Genomic DNA, 18,450 nt, shown 5'->3' with positions numbered 1-18,450 from the left:
TGTTCTTCAGACACTCTTCCTGCAGTGTAATCTTCACTTTAATTATAAGTAATTATTACGCTTTTTACTATTATTTGTATTACACTAATCATAATGTTTTTTACAATACATATAAAAGATTTGGGCCAGCAATCATGGAACTAAACCCAATTCCTACTGAAGTCAATAATGACACTTGTGCTGTCTGCAGTGGAGTCAGAATTTCATCCATAAAGCCTGGTTAGACTTATTTTGGCATCAGTTGCAAGTTTTGCTAGTGGGTTGAAAGGAAGGAGGAGAGGATCCATGAAGCATGGATTAGATCTGTGATCAGGATAAAATCAGATCCCTACTCCAAGAACTTTTAGTGATAGTAATGAAGATCATGCATCTAACTCTCTAATTTGTGGAGTTGTCAGTACCTCTAAATAATGTCTGTTCCTGCTCAAGAAATAGTTGGGAGGTCTTTCGTATCGGGAAAGCATCTCCAAAACTGTATTTCACAGCCAGTTTCGTTACTGTGTCCCACAAACACTTGTATTCATTCTCCATTTCTTTCCCCAGTTCCTTTCTGAACTCTAATCCTGCACAGGGAAGAAAGAAAAAAAAACCAAAACAACAGGCACTTTAAAATTAAGTTTCCTCAAACACAACCTACCTACTCACCTGTGCAACATCAGGCACAAAGACTTCGGTCCTACCCAAGGTCTTTGGTCATCAGAACAAATTAGAACAGAACTCTGTACATTCACAGTTTTTAACAGCCCAGGGTATAACTAACTAAATGTACTGAGAAGTTGCATTTTGGAAAAAACACCAGATTTAGACTATCTGTGGAAGTCTGCAAGCTCCACAGCTAAAGAGTTTCTCTCACCTTCATCTCCTGTAGGGTAGGATCTTGAACTGATAATTTTCTTTTTAGTGCCCAATCATAGGTATAATTATAAAAATAAATGTTTCGTATTCCTAATTTGTATTTCCTTTAAAAATTCCTCTACACTTGCTTTACTGAAGTATATATAGGATATCTTGTGACTAGATTCATAAACCGTTCTGTTTTACCAACAGACAGAATCATGGCAGAAAACTTCAAGTAAACAGAATAAACATTTGCTACAAATCTTTTTCCATATTTCCTTGTTCTGTCAGCTTTTGTAACTTTTTTGTAAATATTAACACATCTGGCATTCTCACAAATTTATGTATTTATAAGACAAGATATGATTTTGTCTGAATCAACCTTGCCTGAAATTAAAACTATTATCCAATGTCACACTGACACTAGGGATAGAATCTAGTTTCCTTTCTGACTGTGCTGCACTAAAACGAAATGGATAGAAAACTGGCTAAAACCCAAACGGTTGAGAATACCCACTAACAGTGACCCAGAGCTCTTACAACCTATGCTATATCTTCCTTTGCATAAGTGCAGGTGGCACATCAAAGATATGACATGGTAAAGTATTCTGAATGAGTACTAGTGAAAGACACTTTCACATGTGATTTTCTAGACTTTGCTATAGAAAATAGTTCCCCTATTATTCCACAAAATGTATCCATTATTATATGGGCAATTAAAAAACTGTTCTCATTTCTGCTTGTACAAGCAGTTTCATTCTCATTTTGCAGCTTAATAAAGTTAGAAATGTAAGAAATTAAACTGTTCAACAAAGATAAATACCTTCAGTGTATTCAACCTCATAGTAATGTGCAAGATTTATGAGCAGTGAATCATCATTTAAGTCAGGCAGGTAAGTTAAATCCAGTTTCCAGTCATTTGTGTCACTTAGCTGTGTCAGAGCAAAATGTGTACACAACTGTTGCTGTTAAAATAAAGCAAACAATTCTTATGAAGCACCTTTTCATGTGAGTGATCAAAGCACCTCCAAAGCAAGGTTAGCTACCACAGATTTTATCGACATGAAAAATAACACACTGTTACTTGACTTCTCTGTGATCAGGATACCACCTTCACTGTTCTCCTTCACTGTAATAACCACCTTTAAACAATAAAAAGTCCTGCCATCAAAATTCCTATACTGGATGAGACCAAAATGTCCATCTAGCCCAGTACACTAACGCTGACTACCTGGAGATGTCTAAGAAGCAGCCAAGTACAGAGATACTGCCCAAAACGTTCTCCTAGCCCCACTGATTTCTGGTTCACAAGATTCCTGTACCAGGTAAGGTTTGTTTCCAGCAGGTACATTACATTCTTTGATCTCATCAGATGACTAAAGTAGCATATAAGGGAAAATGAAAACTGAAATGATAATTGCACCTGGTGACCGGGGAACGAAGATAGTGCTACACATACCATTTTTATTAATGGTAAAACTTGCTTAGTCCAGCAGGATTTCATGATCCTGATCTGAGCTCTCTGTGAAAGAGGCATATGAAGAAGAAAAGTCACTGTAAGACACTGCATTCTACAGAGGTCGGCTGCTTCTTCTAGGGATAGGGGATTACTTCTTCCCTGTTGAGAGATGACAGATAAAAGGTCAACCACGTCCTTCAGTAAAATAACTGTGTTCACCTCTGCTTAATTCAGTGGTTTGCACTTTGTTAAAGCAGCTAATAATTTTGATCTATTTAAACAATCTGTGTATTTTAATTACTTGTGGATACACCTATTTCAAAAATAAACATTCTTGTAGTGCTGGTAAACGTAAAAAAAATCTCTTTTCCAAAATAACTATGAAAATCAAGACAAAGCTTAAAAACAATTGTCAGTGTATCTGGCTAGAATGTTATTCTTTTAATAGGAAAAGTTAATATCTAGATATAGGCCTATGCTCTTTTCTCAACAGCACAGCAAAAAGTCTGTACAGAAATCCAGCTGTGTTAACCCCTCGTAGCTATCCTGTAGTCCACTGAATATGTGTCTCATAAAATATTACTGATATATTGCGTCTGTGTCAACTTGATGAAAATATAAGGTTTGCAGTATGGTCACAAAAATGTCATGACCACATCTAGAAAGAAATCTTTTTTTCTGAAATGTCTTGCCAACCTGAGGAAAAGTATATTCTTCTGTAAAAGCTAGTATGCCACAATGTTAGGAAAAGAAAAATAATGAATGCAACTACCTTCTAAGGTAAAACTTCCTATGGAAGTAATTGCTCCTAAGGTAAAACTTTCCCCAGAAATAGCCACTGCAGCAGGGGGCACAATGCCACCCACAGTGAGACCACACTCCTTTGGAAAAACTGTGGCCACAGTAATTATCTGAACCAGACCACTTTACAGAGTGTCATCACAAAGGAATCAGTTGGACCTCTCTTCAGCTTGGGATTTAGAAGGACAGCCATCTCTCCTGTTAGTAAAATGCTTATGGTCACTGTGCTGAAAAGATATTAAAAAAATTCTTACTCTTGCTGATTGTTCTGTCTTTGCTCCCATGGATGTATTTGCATTTTCCAACATATTGCTGTATATTTTTAATCCCACGGCACAAGCAAGAACACAGACCACACGACGAACATCAGATCCTTCAGGCCACAGTTGTTTCAACAGACAGACAGTCTCGCGAACCTGGAGTCATAATATTATAAATAGCACAAATGACTGCTATAATAAAAATTACAAAATAAAGACAAGTCTTATCCTTTACAGAGTTCCACTGGAGAAAGGAAAAAAAGGATATGAAAACTACAGAAAGAAAAGTGGGCACAATCAAAAATAGCTCTTTTTTGTCATGTCCCTGAGAGCAACAACAGCCCTGTCTGTCCCTGCCCAAACCCTGGGGCCTCCTCCCAGCTGCCCAGGGCCCCATTTCAGCCCCTCAGGACCGACAGTCCCTGCGCCACCACCACCGATGCTGCAGCAATGCCTGTCTCCAGCTCCGTACAGCCCAGCTGACAACCCCGTCCGGCCTCAGCCCATTCCCAGGGAGATGCCCGGTGCCCGGGGTTGCAGCTGTCCCCCCAGCTGCCCTGCTCTTGACTGGGGCAGTGGGACAGGCCCTGGCTACCAGGCCCTGCCCTGCCACCCACAGGGGAGCTCCCACAGCCCCAGCCCCAAGGGAGCAGCTGCTCTGATGTTTTGCTGCTCCTAGGGTATCCAATTATTGAACGTGCCTCAGGAAACATAATCGTAAGAAAACAAAATATTAGCAGTAGTGATGCATTAAGAAGCCTTCTCAGTAACACCATTTTTTTCTGGCCTGAAAAAAATCAGCTTACTGAACCAGTATCATTTCCACTGAAGTCCAAGGAAGCCTTACTGTTGCTCTCGGCAGGAGCAGAAGTGGAGTCACAGCACTGCAGTATAACTTAACACTCGGGAAAATGGCAGGAGTACATTAGGCACTAGAGGTGATTATGGTACCATAAAAATACCAATTTTTTAAAGTTAAAATATTGTAAAACCACAGTTTTAATCATGCAAGAACAGACTCTGCAACTGTAATCAAGCTCTTCAAAAAAAATTCCCAGACTGTGAGCACTTCAGTCAACAGAGTGTGCTCGCCTTGGCAGCTGCCATTGCAAGGTTTAGATTTTGAGATGTCCCTACAGACAAGGTTGCTCTTGGCAGCAGCACTGACTCTCACTCACCACTGCTGAACGTACCCTCCCACACCCCACCCTCAGGAGCCAGCTGCTGCCATGAGGGTGAGGCAATGGCCACAGTGCACCCGGAGGGCAGTAGCCACAGCCCCCCACATGGTTAAGGGTGGATTTATGCCACAGATGGTTGTTTTACTGCTGAATGGGCTGGTTCCCATCTTCTACAAGACAAAGGCAGTCGCCAAGATGGAAACATCCCTTAAGCAGCATCCCACTGATCAGCTTCCAGCTGGACCATCCTACTTCAGTGATCTTTAAAGAAAGAAACAGCTTCAGGCTGCTGTGAAGAAAAATGGGCACAGAAGAGACCTTCTCAGAACTCAGGGTGTCACTTCAGGATAAGGAAGAGAGCTCCCAGTTCCAGCTAGGGGGGAATTTCAGGTAAAGGAATGGAGGAAGACAGTCAACCCAAGGAGAAAAAAGAAGGATCAAAAGGTCAAATTACCTCTTTTTGTATGCTTTTCAGGCTCAGCTTGAGATGTTCATATAGACATATGAATGGTTCTTTGTACCTGACTAGGTTTTCACAGGCACATCGAAGGTCTTGCTCATGCTAAGAAGTGCAGAAGTCAAAGTTATATGCAAAAGTCAGTAGATACAATGCATCAGGGACTACTAGCCACAGACAGAAACCATTCAGATACAGGTCAATCCTCAGCCTCTAAGAAACATCTATTCTAAATAAAATTTTAAAAATCACATCCCTGGCCTAAATGCTAGTCTTTTTCTGGCATATTACAAGTCAACTAAGGCACGTGATACTGAAGATATGGGAAATGCTTTACTTGAGACTATCATACCTTAAGTGAACAAGGATGTGAAATGAGACTATAGGGAACATGGCAGGAATGTGCCACCAATCATAATGTTTGCCCGTTAAGGATTTCAAGACCAGTAGATTAAAGAAACATAAAATGAGCCATGTATCAGTGCTTTATAATTTTAGTATGTAAAATACTCATATTGAGATATTTTAATTAAATCTGCTAGGTAGAACACCATTATTGCAAACCAGCAACAAAGTTGTGTACCTTACCTTTTGAAAAAATAATCTGTGTTTATACACACTCTGAACATGATATCCATAAACTCTAAGAATATCATACTCTTGTCCTGAAGCAAGCACAATGTTGATTTTCTTTGACAAGGAATGAACAATTAAAATAGATAAATAGTCTGTTTGGAGAGAGGTCAGTCCTACGTCAGATACGATAATGAAGTAAGGATAACTTTTCTTCAGGAAAATCTCCCATTTGGATGATAAACAATTGGAAAATTCTGTATGAACAGTGGTGCTTGTGTTATGCCTCAGGTGTTCTATTAATACAGTACGTAAGAAAAGAAAATGAGGATACGGAAAGTACATCTGTTCTGCATCCTGTGGGAAATAAAAACAGTGAAATTATTCAGTTACATTTGTTGACACAGTGAACAGTTTCCTAATCCTGATTAGGATCAAGCACTTGGTTTTGAAGGAGTGCAGTGATTTAAACAGCAAACAAATGTTACTTGTTCAGTACCTTGAAGAAAGCAATGACGTATTTTGCTCCTTTTTCAGTGAAATCCTGCAAGAAGCATTCAATTTGGTAGAAGAAGTTTAGATATTGTGTTTTCTCATCTAAAAACATAAGTAGTAAGGAATCCCCATCTATCACAAAGAATTCAGACTCAACAAAGTCTTTTAACAGACTGACATACCTGAAAGAAAAAGAAATAGCATGTACATAACATTACTCCAAGAAAAGCTGGGGACACGGGATAGAAGAAATTTGCTTACTAATAGATTTTAAAATAAATGTTTTTGTTAATTAAATCAATTAAACATTAAATTTATAAATTAAATCAATAGCAAACCATATTTCTTGGATCTAAGGTTAGTCCTAAATAGCTTTCAATCCTTTCAGTTATTGAATGTATTAGCAATTGTCTCCTTTACAACTTCAAATACTTTTGTAGCATCTGAGGCTCCTGTGACTTATTTGGCACCTCTTGTCCATGTCTGCTTATGCTGAAAGTTCTACCTGTTCTGCAAGAAATACCCCACACAAGATAACCACAAAATATATTTTGAGAGCCTTCCTGCCTGAGTTTCCAGCTAAAAATAGCAAGCGGGTTACCAGCAACTATCATGACAATGACAACTACCTACCTCATCCAAGGAATGTCTATGGCAAGAAAAATATCTAAACAGCAAGAGGATTTCAATCACAATGCATTCCTTCAAGAGATCAAAGAATTAAAAGATTTCTTCACCCTGTCCTATTTCAGAAAACTATGAAAGCTGATAAAATTTGCATTAACCAGTCTTAGGTCAAACTTGAAACATATCCTTTGCACTGAAGATGGCAAGTATAAACAGGCAGCACCTCAGCAGTTTTTCATACATCCTAGGAATTGACTGCATTCTCCAGCTCTTTAAGAATCCATGAAAGTCCAGGGACATGATGTTTTGCCCTGGACAGATGAAGAAGTCAGAACATTTGCAGGCCCAGATGAAAAGGAGGAAAGCCCTTCTAGTAAAGGTTCTTAGCTTTTGCATTTGTCTATTACATACTGTACTGTACTGTCTATTACATATTACAACAGTAATGCATATTCTGAGAATATTCATACTCTAATGGTAAGAATGTGCTTATTTTCTTCAAGGCTGTCAAAACTGCCTGACACACATCACCTTAGATCCACATCTGAGAAGACTCAGCTTTCTTTCCGGGCTGGGATCAACAGCCTCTGGTTTACAGGCCCAGTTTGTTATCTGATGCAATGAGTAGCCTTCCATGAAAAAAAACTATGTCAACTCCTGTCTTACACTCTTAAATTGTCTGCCTTTAATTAATACTAGTATCTTTAGCATGTCAGCTCCAGAATGCAGAGGAGACACTTCACTGTCAACCTGAACAGGACTATTGCTAATCCTTTTCCATATCAAGCAGGGAAAGGAATCAGAATGTGGAGATGCAGAAGATCATGCATGAGAACTGACATGCAAAAACACAGAAGGTATATATGAAAATTTTGTAGGAAAACTGTTTTAAATACTGTAAAAGTAGTAGCCTTAAAACACGCTGCTCCCTTCTGCCACCCACGGAGGTCCACAGTGGAGCAGAGACTCGCCTGTGGATGGTGGAGGACCCCCAGGACTCTACAGGAAGAAGCAGCCCCCGCTGTTGTAGTTCGGCACTGGGAGAACTGCAACACAAGGGGTGACCCTCGTTGGACCATCTCGGGAAGAGCTGCATCCCGTGGGAAGGACTCACGGCAGAGAAAGTTCATGGAGGACTGTCTCCGGTGACAGGGATACCACGTGGAGCAGGGGGAAGAATGCAGAAGAGCGCTTCCTCCCCGCCTTGCAGGAAGAAACAGTGGACTGACTGCGCCCCCCACCCCCTGCTCCTTCACTGCTGGGGAAGGAGGTAGAATATCGAGAACAAAACTCAGCCTTCAAAGAAGAGACAGGTGGGAGGAGATGTTTTAAGATATGGTAACGCTTCTCACTGTCCCATTCTGTCTTGTTGTTGTTTTTAGTGTTTTGAATTAAAGCGATGTCTTTTTTCTTCCCCTAACGAGCCTGTCTTTTGTCTGTGACTGCAGTGGGTGATCCACTCCTCCCTGTCCTTATCTCATTTCCTGAGCCTTTTTAATTCATTTTCTCCTTCCCAGCCCTGGGGAGGAAGGGATGAGTGAATGCCTACGTGGTGCTCAGTTGCCCTCTGGGCTCAGACCACGACAACTTAGTTGAAAGAAACTATTTTTATTACCATTTATTACATTTCTTTCCACGCACCCCACTGTACTTACTGAGCTCTTGACAGGGATGCCCAAACATGTAGCCTCAACTTCTTCAGAAATTCAGGATGTTTTCTTATTTCTAAAATAACCACACACAAGGTTATTGATAAAACCATACAACCATAACTCAATCAATTAATCACAGAAGAGCCAAAATGTAAGACACTGCAATAAATGCTACAGACATAAGCATAAGGTAACAACAGCTCCTCACCAGGGCTTTGGGAATCACGTTCATGCTGGAGAACTCTGAAATCCTGGCCTTCAGTTTGTGATTCCTGCTGAGTCACTTCTTCAGTGGTTGAGATACTATAAGCGTTACTGTAGTCTGGGTCTTCAGCTTCTTTTTCTCTATCTTCTTCTTCTTTAAGCATCTGTGCAACAGCTGCTTCTGCTCTGTCACTGGTCTCATCCTTCTCATCGCTGTCACTTGTACTCCCACTCTCTTTATATTCGTATGTTGGAATGAAGCCACTGTCGCTACACTCACTATCCTTATCATCATTACTAGCATTGTCCTTTGGATCATTATGAAGGACCTTCTTGAAATGACCTTCTGCAGAATCCATCACAGATCTTGATTCTGGCATCCAAAAAAAAAACCTCTAAGTCATCAAGAGATAATTTTCAGGAAATATGGTATGCTCTGAGGCTTCAACCATTAAATTACCTACTTCATAATCATACTGGAATAAAACTAAGAAAAATCAGAAAGCATTTTGTGAACATCCCTGTGAGACATATTTTCACTTTAAAATCAATAAATATTTTTATGAACTATAAGGAAAACATCAGCTTTTGTCTTTCTTAAAGTTTACTAAAGAGGAGCATTACATATCTGTTTAATGCTTCACATGAAGGGGCCCTTGGTGGGGGTTAGTCATAATTAGTCATAATTTGCTTTATTAGCTATATCTACATGGCACACTCCAAGGAATGATCCATGTTTCCTGGTTCGAGGACTTGTACCTACACCACTCATGCTAGTCCAGTCACAAGTAGGCCACCACAACATCTTCATTGCATGATGGTGATAATCATGGTTTGGTTTTTTTCTTCTTTTTTTCCAAGGGTAGAATTCTCAAATCTTGAGTGAGCAGACAACGGTAATGGTTAGGGTAACTCCCCACTTTACAAGGTCACAATGTACAGTTCCTTAGAGCTAAAGAACAAACAGGCAGCTTGGAATAACCCTGCACAGTCCCTACCACACCAGCTCAGTTCTTCTGAACTTCAGTTTCCTCTAGTTTCAATTCAGGTAACAGCTTCATGGAGTATTTATTGTTGCAGTGTTTGCCACTGCAATATTCAATTGCCTTAGATATGGTTATCCCTCATTTTTCTGAGACCATAAAAGGACTATTTAATCTCTAGATGCTATTTTTAGTCTTATAACCTTTGTTAAAAAACTAACAAAAGAAACTAAAGTGCAACCTCAATTTTTCAGATTTCACAAACTCAAAACTAAGCTGCAATTTTCTTCGTGATTTTCACCTTGTGTCAAACTCCTAGCAAATGAAGTTGTAGGAAAAAGAAACTAAATCACATTTTTATTATCTACTTGTAAAATACTGTACACATCGTGTACTATATTACACTGGTGTGCTTAACATAACTTTACAGTTGAACTTCAATACCTATTTTCATGAAATATAAGCTATTTCTATACATACAGCTACATAAAGTCACCATTTGTGTACCTGCATACGTACTTTTTGTCAAGGCAGCAATAAACCTGAGACTTTTCTCCATTTTCTTACCTAAATTGAAAAAGCTATATCAAAGGCTTGAGAACACCATTCGGGGATAAATCATGTATTTTTGCATGTTGAAACTGTCACTTACCTAGAAGATGGCCATCACTATTTCAGCAATCTCCTAAACAAGCGTGACTTTCCATATCTGAATATGTCAAGTCAGCTGCTCTCAAAGAAAGCCAAACTGTATCTGTACATATTCATGCATGGACCATTATATTTCTTTTCAGAAAAAAGGCTTAAATACTTTGCTATAAGTGCTTTTCTGCAGTGCATACAGTGACATCTGAGGTGCCTGGGGCTACAGTGTCGGCAGAGGCAACCAGGTGGCTTTGACACCCTTCCAGCACCTTGTTGCCCCTCCACCCTGGAGGATGCTCCCCTGCTGCCTGCAAAGTCCCAGATGTTCCCCTGCACGCTGTCCAGCCCCCTCGTCCAGCCCCAAACCAGCTGCGACCCTAATGGAAACCCCAACCCCAGCTCCAGCCCCATGCCTAAACCCAACCACGGCCCTCCTAGAACTAAACCCAATCCTAGTCCTAACCCCAATCCCAGTCGCAGCCCTAAACCCCATCCTAACGGCAACCCTAACCACAATTTGTACCAAAGCCCCGGCCGCACAGTACCTGCTGCCGCTGCCGCCGCCGCCCGGCCCGGCCCGGCCCGGCCCGGCCCCGCCGCCCCCCACCCCCCGACTTTCAGTTTCTTTTCCCGGCGCCGCCCGGCTGCCAAATGTAGGTTTCTTTTTCGCGGTGCCGGAAGAACTGCGTCCCCGAATCCGGCACGGCAACGTATTCCCAGTATTTCCTCGCTTCCATTCAGTTACGCTTTGCGGTCACGGCGGCTTGAGGTAACGGTCCGAGGGCCATTAAACCTGCACTGCTGAAGAATATTGTCCTTGCAGGTTGCACAGACAGTGCAGAAAATATTAATTCCTACTTCTGTCCCTTTATTCACCACATTTTGTTCTACCAGCCTGCTTGCTTAAAGTAGGAAATTCCATACAAAAACAACTATGAGATATACGTTACTTTTTTTAAGCATTTCCACGAACAGTACTGGACCCCTATCCCTTAGTTTAAAATAGCAAAACCTCCATTCGCCAGGGAACCTGGGTACCCAAGTACTGTTGAAACAACATTTAGGAAACCAGTTTATGTATCAGATTGTCTTGCCGAGAAGTGAAAAGCCCAGCTCCTCTTCAGATCAGATACTTGTGCAAGATACAGCACAGAAGACCACTGGGGTTACATATGTAAGCAGTCTCCTCATGGACCCAGGGAAGTTTTTGACAGCCTCACTGGCAGACAGCTGACAGATAACACTTGCCACGTAAACGGATCAGAGGTCTTTTTCCACATCCTGCATTGCCTTTGAGATCTGTACAAAGATTCCAGAAACTCGGGGGAACAGTATCTTTTACAGTACAATAACACACCCACAGTGCTCCAGCATATCAGAATTGTTCTGTTCAGCTAGCCAAGATAAGCCCCTGCTCCCTCCTCTCAGCACACCTTCTTTTTCTTTGGTAGGTGACAATCTGGGAAATAATCAGAACCGTATTTCCTTTCCTCAAATGAAATGGGAGATGATCTTTAGCCCAATACTTCAACAGATTTTTAATATAGCTTTTAATTAGGTCCTGAAGACAGACCTTTAGATTCAATTCTCCACCCCTTTGGGTGATGTATTTTGGTTCAGAAAAGTGTATTTTAGGTCTGCTATTCACTTGACTAAAAGGCAGATCAGACACTTTACGTTCCTGAGTAAAGTGGCACCTGGAGCTGGTGCCACTTCCATGAAAACATATTTAAGAAAGAGCAAAAACACCACACAAGCAGAGGAGTGAGGAGGGGGAAAAAGAAAAGGAAACAAAAAAAAAAGTGAGAAACACCAGTGCAAACACCAAGGTCGGGTCCCACCATGGAGGACCCTATGCTGGAGCAGGTGGCTATGCCCTGAAAGAACCACAGCCTCTGGAAATCCTGCACTGGAGCGGGTTTATCCTGAAGGACTGCAGCCCATGGAGAGGACTTACACTGGAGAAGGGGTAAAGTGTCAAGAAAAACTGTTATGTCCTGACTAACCTCCGCAAACCTCATCCCCCCTGTACCGCTCAGGGGATGGGGAAGGATAGAGGAGTCAAGAATGAAGGAGTGAAGTTGACCTGAGAAAGGGGAGGGTAGGGGGAAGGTGTTGTTTAAAATTTGATTTTTTGTTTCTCACTAACAAAATATATTTTAATTGGCAATAAATTAAATTACTTTTCCCCAAGTCAAGTCTGGTTTGTCTGTGATGGTAACTAGTTAAGCAGTCCCCCTGTCTTTGTGTTGACGCACAAGCTTTTCCATCCCATTTTCTCTCCCCTCCTGTTGAGGGTTAGAGAAGATCTGGGTGAGCACCTGGAAACTGGCCAGGTCAACCCACCACACTCTTTTAGATCTCTCCACATAATGTATGAGGCAAAGAGGGAAGGCGTATGTATAGATGCTTGAGAGGAGAATCTGAGACAGCCAGTCTTTCAAGCATGAATCAGAGTGCCTAAAATCATTGAGCAGTTGGCAGTAACCATCTAGTATAGAAAAACAGCTGCAGAAATTTTAACTTGAGACATCTTATGAAGGGGAAATTCAAATTGTAATTGCTCAGCAATGGTAACTGGAGACCAAGGAATGACCTGGTCCTGGCAGTGGGAAACCCTAACTCTAGAATCAGGTTAAGCAATAGAAACAGGAATGAGTCTATACAGGGGAGAAGAAAGTCCCTTGTTGATAAAGTAAGAAATGATATAGTATTGATTTGTATTGATATGACTGATGCTGGTGCAGGCATGTATAAGGAATCAGCTCATGCCACATCTTTGCAGACTCCCTGTAGAACTGCTTACAGCAGTAGGACTCTGTCCAGTGCATTGTCCATTAAATCACTTTATACTTAAGCACAAATGTGTATTTAATTCACCTCAAGGACAATAAAAATTCCCCAACACTTACTTGAAGCTGTCAGGAGCCACCTATACTAAGCTAAGCTAAGCCCTCTCCTTTAAAATAAATGCATAAATTCAAATTTTGCATAAGTTGTGCCTCAGCTGCTTTTGGAATCTAGCCCTAAATTCAATACAGGTGGTGGAAAGACTAGTACATGCCTGAGTGGGAGAAATTTTTGACCCAAAGATTAAACTAAATATATGAACATTTTAATTTCTTTCATTAATCTTACCGTGCCAACACAAAGTGCAGAAAATAGTGATAAGAAATCTAGTAATGCTTTGATTACTTTTCAAACAGTAGTAAGTGTAAAGGCCATGCCATAAGGAACCCTTTGCTTGTCTGGTCTAACACCATCCATAGAACTTTCACCACATTTCTCAGAGGTCACTTGAAACACTGGAAAATAAAATAAGATGAAATGTGCACATGCTTTTATGTTGAAAAAAATTCTTTGCTTAGTGTTGAGTTACTGTGAACAAACCAAAGTTTTAAATTAGGAAATATTCACAGTTACTCAATCATTTTTATTAATGTTTTTATTGTGTGTTTATTTTCTCATTGAACTTTCTAAATGGTGAAACTCCAGTCATACTCATCTCTTTCATTTCCTGAAACTAATTATTGTATCCAATATTTCAGCTCAGGTTCTTAACATCAGCTATGTGAAGAATATGGTGGCGATTCATGTTAAAATATGGTGACTTTGTTAGTGTTTGCCATGTACATAAGTTAAAGGAGATTTATCATAGTTTTATTGTTAAAAGGGTTTGGAGGTTTTTTTCCCTCAGTGACTGTTGCTGAACAGGTGGAAAATTACTGGCGGGACCCCTGTCAGAAGCCCCCAGCAACACCGGATTGGGCAGGTGAAAAATGATTGGAGGAACCCCTGCCAGGAGCCCCAGTACCACCAGAAAGCCCGGGAAAGTTAAGGGACTCTGCTGATTGGAGGAATCCCTGTCGGGAGCCCCAGCAACACCAGAAAGCCCGGGAAAGTTTGAGGGACCCTGCTGCGCATGTGAAGATGGGACTATAAAAGGGAGTGACGCAGCACCACCTGGTGCTCGTCGGTGCGGAGCAGGAAGCCCCCCTCTGCCCCCCGGCGTGCCGAACTTTTTTTTTACTTGTTCTTATTGCAAATAAATTTATAAAAGATATTTGCGGCTCTACCTCTGCATTTATAACAATTTGGTGACCCCGACGTGATACTTCGGGACCCGTGGAGTGTTGGTTTTCAGGGGAGGCGCCCCACCTTTTAGGTGGCCCCTGGACTCCGGTGCTTCCTCGGACCGACAGTATCACGAACAAAAGGCAATAAGAACAAGCAAAAGAAAAGCGAAATCCCCAGACGACGCTCCCCGGAGATTCCCCGCGAAGGATCCAGGCGAAGACCTCGGACTGTGAGTGACGCTTGGTGTGGGAGGGGTGATTTTCTGCCTGAGTGTGGTGTGACTGAGACGTGACTGCGTCACGAAGTGAGTGCGGAACCCTTCTAGCCGCGGTCCCAAAGTCTCGCGAGAGGCCTGGCCGGCGAAGGGGCGAAGCAAAAGAAAAAAAAGGTTTGAAAGAACTCAGGCAAGGGCTTTCAGGATAGGCATTATCCTAGGGTTGATACGGGATTAGTTTTATCCCAGGGTTGCTGGCAAGAGATTCGGGATAGGTTTTATCCCAGGGTTAATACGGAACTATGGGCCAGAGAGGGAGTAAATCCCGCGGCTCGGGGAACCCACGGAGAGGTTCCCAGAGAGGGAGCGATTTGCCCGACATTTCTCAGGACAGTTCCCTGGGTTGTATGCTAAAAAAATTGGTATAATTGACCTGAAACAAAAGGAAAAACTAAAGAAAAAATGATTCAGTATTGCATGGTCGAATGGACCAAAGAACCTATCAAATCTGATCATTTATTTTGGCCAAAATTTGGAACTACTGACGATTGGACATGTCAGGCGTTAAATTCATATGTAAGCAATAAAAAACCCTATAATCAAGAAGAATGCGACTATGCTCAGGTGTGGAAAGGTTCCCGAATAACATCAAAAATCCTATTATTAAAGAATAAAAATACAGATAAGAAACACTTGAAAGACAAGGAATGGGAACCTTTAGAAAATCTTCCTCCTCCTTATGGGAGAAGCTTAGAGGATGAAGAACCAAAACCTAGCGCTCCTTCCCCTCCACCAGCTAGCAGAACCTGTAATCGGGAAAAACAGAAACAGCTAGAAGATAATGAAGCAGATGTTTGGGGAGGTAATCTGTACCCCTTAGGAGAAGTACCTATGTGGGAGGAGCCGTAGGAGGGATAGGATTTGTAAGCGTCCCCCTTAACACCGGAGACGTGAGAGCATTTAAGAAAGAAATAGGAAAACTTCTAGATGACCCATTAGGAGTGTCTGAAAGGCTTGATCAACTCCTGGGACCTAATACCTATACCTGGGATGAAATGCAGTCAATTATGGGCATCCTCTTTAAAACAGAGGAAAGGCAAATGATTAGACAAGCTGGAATGCGTTTGTGGGAACAACAAAATCAAGCGGGGCCGCCGGCAGATCAGAAATGGCCCAATGTCCGCCCTAATTGGGATAATCAGCGAGAGCAGGGCAGACAGAATATGAGGGACCTTAGAAATTTAATAGTGGCCGGCATTAGAGAAGCGGTTCCTCGAGGACAAAATATTAACAAAGCATTTAGTGAACATGAAGGGAGAGATGAATCACCCACTGATTGGCTAGAAAGATTAAGAAAGAATTTACAAATGTATTCAGGGGTAGACCCGACCTCCCCGGTGGGGGAGGCTTTACTAAAAACTCAATTCGTAGCCAAATCATGGGGTGATATCAGAAAGAAATTAGAAAAGTTAGACGACTGGCAAGATCGGGGTTTGCAGGAGCTGTTAAGAGAAGCACAGAAGGTGTATGTTAGAAGGGATGAAGAAAAGCAGAAAGCGAAGGCGAAAATATTTGTTGCAGCAGTCAGAGAAACTCAGCGGAGAGAGGAGAAGCCTCCAAGGTCTTGCTCTAATGAATCACCTGGAGCTTTAGGTGGTGAAAAGAGAGGGACAGTAATTAGGGAAAACACATTAGTCTGCTGTTATTGTGGAAAGAAGGGACATTTACAGCGGAATTGTAGAAAGCGAGAGCGGGATAAAAGGATGTTTAAAGAAGAATAGGGGTGTCAGGGGCTGTATTTCCTGGGGACAAAGACATCAAAGGAGCCCTTGATAAAATTGAAATTAGGTCCCCAGGGAGAGGAGTTCGAATTTTTAATAGATACGGGTGCCGAAAAATCAACTGTGAAAAATATTCCGAGGGGATGTAAAGTGAAAAAAGAAACTGCTCTAGTAATAGGAGCTAAAGGGGAACCATTTAAAGTACCAATTGTCAGGGATGTTGAAATAGAATCCCAACACTGTATAGTTATAGGGGATTTATTGTTGCTACCAGAGGCTGAAAATAACCTTCTGGGAAGTGTTATTGATTAATTGTAATTTAGTGGGAAATAACCACTTCTCAATTTTTAGTGATCAATAAAATTTTATTAGCAAGCGGCGAGCAAAACAGCGCTGGGTGTGCCGGGAGTCTCTGCTCTACCAAGACACACACCTTACACGACAGAACTGGAGTCCCTTTATAGTGTAGGCTTCATCCATATTCATGATGGGTGTACCTGAGGGGTCTGCAAAGTTGTAAACAAGTTTCGTGGGCTTTTCTCCGGTTTTCGCGGGCTCTTCTCAGGTTTCCATCATAGAAGGGGGGGATGGCTCAGCACAGGTGTTTTTGTAGTGGCTTGAAGATGGGGGGCATTTTAGCTCCCTTCTAACAACTGATTTTAACAATAGAAACTATATACCTATATCTTATTTCTTATTTACACAAGAGAATTACAAAACTGTTCGGCCACAACATAGTTTAGGTACAACGCAATTTGGTATTAACAGAACGTGGTTACAAGTATGAGCGGGTTAGAAGGGGGGGGGCTCAGCACAGAGCCCCCTCGAGGTAGTTTACTGCAGCCTGTCTCTGAGCAGAAACCTAAACGCTAATTTGGCATTATGGAGCCTCACTAGGGCTGCTCGGTGCCCCCTGCCCCAGCCCCAATCCCCCCCTGGGGCAGCTGGGTGCTCGGGACAGGCCCTCCCGGCTGGGGAGGGGGCAGCTCTGCCCCCCCCCCCCCCACGCTGGGCCAGGCTCCGCGACACTGCTCGGCTTGGGCGCACTGCTCGGGTCGGGCCGGTGGCTCCCCGGGAACAAGCCCTCTCCCAGCTGGAGCCAGCAGCGGGAGGAGTTTAGCTGCCCCCACCCCGAAGGTAACGGTGCCCCGGGGGGGGGAGCTCCCCAGCCCCGGGGAGTTGGGGGGGGGGGAGGTGGATGTCCTGACTACAACTTCTTTTTCCCGTTGAGATTTGAATAACAAATACCATATATGTTTTATTACAATTCTCCCCTTTTAACTAATTTTGTTTTTCAAATCTTCTTAACACATCACAAATTTGTTAAATATACATGGTCCGAAAGTTAACCCAATTAATAATAACACTAAGGGCCTCATAAAATGGAGGTTTAACATCAAAACACAACTAACAATGCTTTGCCTCGCTTTCTTGAGGCAAACTTGGTGAGGTAGTATTTACTAGTTGAGGTAGTATCGGTTGGTGGGTTAAGGCCTGAGTATAGGCTGGGGTTGTGATTCCTCCCACAGCCCAAATGACTACTATAGTGAGGAGAGTTGGTGGGTTCATCTTCCAATTACTAGCTAATTGTACAAACGTGTCCCCTTTCTGTCTTGCGACAGGATTTGCATGCTCAGATCTCTTCCTTCCCCATACTTTCCAGTTCTCCTTGCCACAACAATCACCTGAACTGGTTGCTTCGAGGCCTTTCTTATTTTCCCCTCTCCATACATCTCTGCCTCCTCCGCCTACTCCATTCCTTAGAGCAGCGGGGCTTTCCATCTTTTCGGCAGCAGTCGTATTCTTTGGGGTTAGGGTCTCGTTGTCGACACCTAAACGCCTCCCAGTTCCGGGCTTTTACTTGTGGGATTGTACAGGGCACTTGGAGTATTTGGAATTTGCAAAGAGTTTGTACTATATTCACGTTATGGGGCTTAGGTTCATCGGTATGCACACACCCTTTTTCAGGATTTATCCCTTTTATAAATATAGTCCACCATTCATGGGACTCCTTTACAATTTTTCCTGTTGATATCCCCACTCGTAAGGCTAGACTGGTTAATTTTCTCTTATATAGCACTGGTCACAGTATTCCTTTGGGGAATAGCCGTGGACGCAGTGCGCCCACCAACTTTCCTCACAAATAGTGCATTTAAAACACACAAAAGGATAACAAACACAGGGGGTTTACAAAATATTATATT

At 42.2% G+C, this 18,450-nt stretch overlaps 1 protein-coding gene across 10 annotated transcripts in view; it reads right to left on the bottom strand.

Moving 5' to 3' along the window:
- Nucleotides 1–10,781, bottom strand: part of DDX60 (DExD/H-box helicase 60) — a 50,052-nt gene extending 39,271 nt beyond the window's left edge. For 2 of the 10 annotated variants that reach the window (XR_012628715.1, XM_074866519.1), the window contains exons 1-11: nucleotides 10,720–10,740; nucleotides 10,049–10,096; nucleotides 8,551–8,919; nucleotides 8,346–8,415; nucleotides 6,068–6,245; nucleotides 5,584–5,925; nucleotides 4,993–5,100; nucleotides 3,352–3,513; nucleotides 2,297–2,455; nucleotides 1,661–1,802; nucleotides 402–563 (exon numbers count right to left, since the gene is read on the bottom strand). Coding sequence is in view for 8 of the 10 variants with exons in the window: in XM_074866519.1 (XP_074722620.1) it covers nucleotides 402–563; nucleotides 1,661–1,802; nucleotides 2,297–2,455; nucleotides 3,352–3,513; nucleotides 4,993–5,100; nucleotides 5,584–5,925; nucleotides 6,068–6,245; nucleotides 8,346–8,415; nucleotides 8,551–8,919; nucleotides 10,049–10,088 (1,732 nt within the window). In the remaining 2 variants the exon portion in view is untranslated. Of the gene's footprint in view, nucleotides 1–401; nucleotides 564–1,660; nucleotides 1,803–2,296; nucleotides 2,456–3,351; nucleotides 3,514–4,992; nucleotides 5,101–5,583; nucleotides 5,926–6,067; nucleotides 6,246–8,345; nucleotides 8,416–8,550; nucleotides 8,920–9,309; nucleotides 9,424–10,048; nucleotides 10,097–10,719 lie in introns of those variants that run through there. The other 8 variants (XR_012628714.1, XM_074866517.1, XM_074866511.1 and 5 more) reach the window with 7 other exon arrangements.
- Between the last annotated feature and the right edge of the window lie 7,669 nt (nucleotides 10,782–18,450).

Source organism: Strix uralensis, chromosome 4 (genome assembly GCF_047716275.1).
Source record: "Strix uralensis isolate ZFMK-TIS-50842 chromosome 4, bStrUra1, whole genome shotgun sequence".
Taxonomy (NCBI): Eukaryota; Metazoa; Chordata; class Aves; order Strigiformes; family Strigidae; genus Strix; species Strix uralensis.
This window is presented reverse-complemented; position numbering and strand designations above follow the sequence as displayed.